Consider the following 7,473-nt stretch of genomic DNA (forward strand, 5'->3'; position numbering starts at 1 on the left):
CCGGGCATCGTCTGAAATCTTGAAGACTTGCCTAAAATCTATCAGATGAAGCAAAAAAAAAAACTTTATCAAAGAAATCTGGGTTCAACCCCACGGCTCCCGGACTAATGGAGATTCACTTAACTCAGAGGAGATCAACATTAGCTGTTCTTCCTCTAACCTGGTGCACCCCTTGCACTTCACAGCAGAGGCAGAAAACGCTGTTTGATTGTTTAAAAAGTAACTTTTTACTTTTACTCAAAGTACATTTTCAATTATTTACTTTTTACTTGAGTAGATTTTTTGACTGGTAAATTTACTCGTACTTGAGTACATTTTCAACAGGGTAACAGTACTTGTACTTGAGTACAATATTTCAGTACTCTTTCCACCTCTGGTTCTGTGTTAGTTTCCAACGAACAGAAGTTTACTGTTAAGAAACATTTTAATCTACGCGAATCACATCACCAACCGACTTCCTGGTCCCCGGTTTGCGCAACTCTGTTATTAGATGGCTCTGGGACAGACAGCTCAAAGAAAATGGAATCTTGTACAAGAACGACAACTAGCTGGTGTGGCCAGGAGTGGCACTGCAGCTATGTTATCGCTGGCAAGTAAATAATGAATGGGTGCCAATGGGGCTGTACGCTTCTCTTAGAACTATCTGCCCGTGTGATTTTTTCCCTGGAAACAATGAAGTCGCGTTCGATAGATATGAGTAAGTGAAAGCATTTGCCGACACGTTTGCATCTTGTCAAGTGTTAGATTCGTGAAAATTCCCTTATTTCAACTATAGCAATGACATAACACGTGACAATCGACTTTACGGCACTACGCCATTTGTTTTGTAGTTTTAAGTCTGACTTCAGATGTCGATGTGTTTAAAGTTATGTTAGGATTGTTGCGGACACCTGTTATTTATTGCATTTAAGGTGGTGGAAAAGCGGCATGTGTACATGGGGTAAAGGAAATGACTGCGCTCATCCTTAAGAATTTGGGCACCTTCAATTAACATGTTGGACGGTGGTGGGGGTTGAGGTGTGTGACCGTAGATGTCTCTGCTAGGAGGATCAGTCAGAGTACGTCTCTCGTCAGCTCTGGTCGTGAATAGTCGCAGAGATTCCTCAGCCAGCAGGTATTAGCCGAATGCTAGCGTGTTGCAGGACAAAACTAACACGTCTTTGGGAGAACAAAGCCATGTCAGGAACCTTTAACTTCACTTCTAATACAACTTCCATGATAAGGTACAGAATGTGCACACATCTTTACAAACCAGAGAACAGAATCGTCACAAATCCCTGCTGAGCCATTTAGCCCAATAGGCTCCCATTCATCTTTTACTTGGCTGCGTGCGCCAACGGGGCTATAATGGGAGCCAATGACAGACGCCTATCTCATAGCTTAGAACATTTCTGGACAGCTGTTCTTGAGCCACCAGCTCCTCCCCTCGTCCTTTTACCGCGCATGGCAGTGACGTGTGTGACCCACGTGGACTCCAGTTGGCGCGCCAAATTCAGTAAACAACGGAAAGAGTTCACTCCTTGGTAAGTAGGCTACGACACTGATTTAAAATTACAATCAATTCATTACATTACTTTTAATATATAAAAATAATACACAAGTATGCCTTTTCATCGCCGCCTGTGTCCGTTTCGATTTTGCCAACTGTTATTTTAAATGTAGGACACCGGAGAAATGGGGCTGCTGGAACACTGTCAAGAGCTATTCGGAACCTCAGATCTCTACGGGGTTCTCGGAATCTCCAAACAAGCGAGTGATTCGGAAATCCGCCGAAGTTATTACAAAGTATCTCTTCAAGTGCACCCGGACAGAGCGCCCGATGACGCACAGGCCACAGAGAAATTTCAAGTAGGTAAAACGTAGCTTGAGACACGAATATGGGTAGGCCTATATGGGTATTTTTTTCCAAAGCAGCACTGTAAAACATTTGTGTTTTACATTATGCAGTAGCCTACAATTAATTACATTATGCTGTAGCCTAGATTTTAGGCTGGAATACAGTGGCCTAAAGAGCATGTTTTTTTTTTCATTGTCAAAATGTTGCATTTGCTGCAGTTGTCAAAACTGCTGGTTGGTTCTGCTTTACAGCAGTGCAGGATGTTATCACGAGGATACGAATGCCTATTTTCTACCGTGAAAGAAATCCACTAATTACTACTTTGCACACACATGTAGGTTTTAGGGAAGTTGTATGCAGTTCTCAGCGACAAGGAGCAGCGAGCCATTTATGACGAGCAGGGCATTGTGGATGAGGAAGACTCTCTGACGCAGGACCGCAACTGGGAAGAATACTGGAGACTGCTGTTTCCCAAGGTAACACCCCCACCCCCCAAAACCCCATTTCATACATATGTCCTACCCCCACTGGCATTCATGGCTGTTCTATAATTTCCTCACTTTAATTAAAGCAACACAATCCCACAGCCATGGGGGGCGTTGACAGGTTTGACTGACTGGGCCCAGAGAACAAAATCATCTGAAGCCTCCTCCCCTCTCAATCCTGGAGACCCTGTTTGTTTTTCTATTAGATCACCTTGCAGGACATAATTGAATGTGAGAGGAAGTACAAGGGCAAGCCCGCTCCCCTCTCAATACATGGGTTCTCTGTGTTTATAAACACAATGTTGTGAGGGGGGGCAAGACACTGGCAGACAACCACGTGAGCTATTTTTTGACCGACAGCGGTTTCCAACAATCAGAGGTTGAGTTTTGCGCAACTAGTGTCGCGCAGTCAGGAGAAAACAAAAATTGAGAACCCATCCATCTATATTTGGGACCAAATTCTGGGGCCCCTCTCTCTCCCTGGGCCCAGGACAACTGGCTCTTTGTTATCCCAATCCACCCTCCCCTCTGCGTTCCTGCCCACAGCTAAAGCATAATTTGAAAGCCCCCTTTTCTCTCAATATTGAGGACACACATTCTGGTCCCCCATCTCTCCCCGGGGCCCAGATCAACCGACCCCTTTGTCGTCCCAAACCCCCACTCCGTCTGCGTTCCTGCCCACCGCGAAAGCAGCATATTTGTTTTCCCATTAGATTAGTGGTTCCCAACCTTTTTCCCCAGGGACCCATGTTTTTATCATTGTAAGCTTTGGTGACCCAACCGCGCGAGCGCCCGCAAGAGAGGGAGTCACATGATACCCTCTGTTTCCTGCGAAAACTCATTTTAGTCATTTTATTCCTCAATTTGTCTTTGGTCAAATATAGAATATTTACATTTACATGTTGTTGCTTCTATGCATACATTAGTTAAATAAATGCTTTGTCATTTATTCAACATAGACTATATATGGTATTTCAAATGAAACCCCTTAAAACCCCTCAAGAAGGCTTCGCGACCCCCTGTGGATCTTTGGCGACCCATAGGTTGGGAACCACTGCTTTAGATCACCTTGCAGGACATAATTGAGTTTGAGAGGAAGTACAAGGGCAAGCCCCCTCCCCTCAATATTTGGGACCCAATTCTGGCCCCCCCTCTCTCCCTGGCCCCACTGACCCATTCCCCCTCACTCCGTCTGCGTTCCTGTCCACCGCTAAAGCAGCGTATTTGTTTGTCCATCAGATCACGTTGCAGGACATCGTTGAGTTTGAGAGGAAGTACAAGGGGAGCGAGGAGGAGCGTCAGGATGTGCTTCAGCAGTACCTGCAGCACGAGGGCGACATGGACGCCATCATGGCCGCCGCGCTCTGCTGCACGCAAGAGGACGAGCCGCGCATCGCCGCCCTCATCCAGGACGCCATCGCCGCCGGCGACGTGCCCAAACACAAGGCCTTCGCCACCGAGAGCGACCGGAAGAAGAAGGCTCGCAGGAAGAGGGTAGGGGACTTCCGCTCTTTACTGTCCTACTCTATGGGGCAAAATGCTGTATCTTATTTAAAGGATAGTTCCGGCGTAAAATGAAAGTTTCACCATCGCTTTCTCATGCCACATAATGTATCTAATGATGAGCCATTCTGGGCAATGCCGCGCCGTTATGGTGTTAGCTAATTTTAAGCTTTTTGGCGAAAAACGCAGCCAATGCATCACGGCGGGGCCAATTATAGGCCTATTATTTTCTGATGTTTCCCCGCTATAAACAACTTCAAAAACGATACACACTTCATCACAAAGGTTTCGTCAATCAAACCGAGGCACAGAGACGATCATCGGACCACACAGTCTTTCACTGGCCAGTGTTTTCAGAGGTGTCTCACTGTTGCAACTCTCTGACCCGGATGCAGGCTACTCAATCAGGTGGCTAGGTAGGCTAAACATGGTCCGCGGTTCTTACACCGGCTGCGACCGTAAAATGAAAAGCTGGAACCCCGACCGTTTTCACCGACTGCCACTGTCTAAACCAGCCATATTACGGGAATGGCTAATAGCATCAGAAGTGGACTACCGTGTGTGCAGGCAGCAGATTTGAAGAGTTGTATGGAGAGTACCGGTGGCAGATGGACACTCCCAACTGAGATCACTCCCGGACGTGTAGCCCCAGGTGGTTTTATCACTCCCAGACGTTCGATAAGGTAGGCAGACTACTCTTACAAAGTAATTGCAACACGGTATAATATAACATGGATTCAACTTTGTAATAACACACCACTGGTGGTGTACTTACATTCTAGTACGACTTTATAAAATTCCTCCAGCCCTCCTCCGTTGCGTAATGGTCCATCTGACCTCGCGCGCCCTGGTCAATTAGTGTCTACTTCACTGAAACTACTCTAGCATGCTTGACATCAACCACATCGAATGCCTCAGGTCGCACAATTTCACAAGCCATCCCGCGCTAGTTTGTTTTGACAGTGTATTATCTCCTGTAGTGGGCTACATTTACTGCACCTGTATGCCTTCCCAAAACAGAGTGCTAGCTGGCAAAGACGTGCGGTGTTGCAACCAGTTTCACAGATTCACAGACACTCAAGATTCATGAGCCAGACACGTTTCTCTCTCTTCAAACATACCTCCATAGCCATGCGCCTTTTTGGTACAGCATTCAGCTTTAGACGGTTTCGTTTAGGTGTTCCATCTCCCTTACTCTTCTTGTAGTCATCATCCTCGAAATGCTCCCTCCATACTCCATTCACGGTAGTAGCGATCCCTCTGGGTGTTTATGTCAGTTTCATCCACTTCTAATGCTATTAGCCATTCCCGTAATATGGCTGGTTTAGACAGTGGCAGTCGGTGAAAACGGTCGGGGTTCCAGCTTTTCATTTTACGGTCGCAGCCGGTGTAAGAACCGCGGACCATGTTTAGCCTACCTAGCCACCTGATTGAGTAGCCTGCATCCGGGTCAGAGAGTTGCAACAGTGAGACACCTCTGAAAACACTGGCCAGTGAAAGACTGTGTGGTCCGATGATCGTCTCTGTGCCTCGGTTTGATTGACGAGACCTTTGTGATGAAGTGTGTATCGTTTTTGAAGTTGTTTATAGCGGGGAAACATCAGAAAATAATAGGCCTATAATTGGCCCCGCCGTGATCATTGGCTGCGTTTTTCGCCAAAAAGCTTAAAATTAGCTAACACCATAACGGCGCGGCATTGCCCAGAATGGCTCATCATTGTATACATTATGTGGCATGAGAAAGCGATGGTGAAACTTTCATTTTACGCCGGAACTATCCTTTAACTACAGCTATACTGAAGCTCGGAGGAAGAGGGTAGGGGATCTTGTGGAGTAACTAACTATGTCTTATTTAACTACAGCTATAGGACGGAAGAGGGTAGGGGATCTAATCTTTATACTGCCCTATGGCTATAGTGAAGCTTGCAGGAAGAGGGTAGGGGATCTTGTGCAGTAACTATGTCAATATATCTTATTTAACTACGGCCATAGGGAGGAAGAGGGTAGGCCGGGCACTAACACAAGGCCCCTAAGGGGATCTCATTTAACTACAGCTATGCTGCCCTACAAAGTGCAATAACTATGTCAACATTCAAACTGAGGAGAAAAATGGCTTCAAAGTTTATTAGGTTAGATATAGTTACCACCTTGCAAGTCTCATGTCGATGTACATGGAAGCTAAGCTAAGTGTCTTCTACTGTAATATATGATTCATGAGAATAATGTCTGATGTGTTCCTGCCCCCCCGCCAGGCTGAGAAGGAAGAGCGGGAAGCTGAGGAGATGCAGAAGGAGATGGGGCTCGGCAGCGAAGAGGACAGCCTCGTCATGATGCTCCAGGTACGCGGTGTGTGTGTGTGTGTGTGTGTGTGTGTGTGTGGGAGATGGGGCTCGGCAGCGAAGACGACAGCCTCGTCATGATGCTCCAGGTACGCGGTGTGTGTGTGTGTGTGTGTGTGTGTGTGTGTTGGGGAGATGGGGCTCGGCAGCGAACCTCGTCATGATGCTCCAGGTACGCGGTGTGTGTGTGTGTGTGTTGGGGAGATGGGGCTCGGCAGCGAACCTCGTCATGATGCTCCAGGTACGCGGTGTGTGTGTGTGTGTGTGTATGTGTGTGTGTGTGTCTGTGTGTGTGTGGGAGATGGGGCTCGGCAGTGAAGAGGACAGCCTCGTCATGATGCTCCAGGTACGCGGTGTGTGTGTGTGTGTGTGTGTGTGTGTGTGTGTGTGGGAGATGGGGCTCGGCAGCGAAGAGGACAGCCTCGTCATGATGCTCCAGGTACGCGGTTTGAATTGTGTGTGTGTGTGTGTGTGTGTGTGTGTGTGTGTGTGTGTGCGTGCGCATGGCATGCGTGTGTACTTTGTCACGTGAACCCCATACAATTTGCATCGTACTGCAGCCACCATAGCTGGTGTGTGAATATGGGAATGTGTGTGTGGTTGTGTACTTAACACCTTGAGTCAACTTCATAGATTTGATATTATGCTATATAAATACATATTGTAGGGTGATTGTATTGGGTTATTGTGAAACAATTTCCATCTATTTCCCAAAAATACATTTTTGTACTGAGGATGGTCTGACTGGCTGAAACATTTGCACATTTCACTTGGGAACTCCTGTTTTTTTTTTTTTTAATACGCATGCAATAAATGTACATTATTGCATCGGTATATACAGTAGGTGTGTGATTTCCCCTTGCTTGCTCTCTAAAATAAAGTATGACTCAAAATGCTCTCCGCCAGGTCAACTCTATCAGGTGGAAAGGGGTCTCTTTTTAGCAGAATGCACAATATTGTAAACTAGGCCTAATATAACCTTTTCTTTGTATGTTACCACAGCAAAGGCAGAAGTCGAGGGAGCAGGGCTTCAACTCCTTTCTGGCTGACCTGGAAGCCAAATACGCAAAACCAGGCAAAGCCAAAGGGGCAAAGAAGAGCAAAAAGTAAAGACTGCCTAGTCGACGCCTCCTGTAAATATTTTATCTGTAGTGTTGTTGCAATGTCTGTGTAAGAAATAACCGTTTGCCATAAGATGTCACCTTAATATGAATTATCTGTAATATGTCATGACACATTCTTTATTATGCATTTAAATGTTTGTAATTTTTTAACACGTAAACATAATAAAAAGTCACATTTTATCCAA

The 7,473-nt window shown here is 46.1% G+C and overlaps 1 protein-coding gene across 1 annotated transcript; it reads left to right on the top strand.

Annotated features, from left to right (window-relative positions):
- The first annotated feature begins 1,444 nt into the window (after window positions 1-1,444).
- Window positions 1,445-7,473, top strand: LOC134441791 (dnaJ homolog subfamily C member 9-like). The gene is made up of 6 exons (XM_063192197.1): window positions 1,445-1,523; window positions 1,663-1,848; window positions 2,176-2,313; window positions 3,562-3,816; window positions 6,078-6,164; window positions 7,167-7,473. Exons 2-6 carry the CDS (start codon window positions 1,675-1,677, stop codon window positions 7,272-7,274), a joined length of 762 nt encoding a protein of 253 aa, XP_063048267.1. The 5' UTR covers window positions 1,445-1,523; window positions 1,663-1,674; the 3' UTR covers window positions 7,275-7,473.

This window comes from Engraulis encrasicolus, chromosome 24 (assembly GCF_034702125.1).
Source record: "Engraulis encrasicolus isolate BLACKSEA-1 chromosome 24, IST_EnEncr_1.0, whole genome shotgun sequence".
In the NCBI taxonomy this organism is placed as follows: Eukaryota; Metazoa; Chordata; class Actinopteri; order Clupeiformes; family Engraulidae; genus Engraulis; species Engraulis encrasicolus.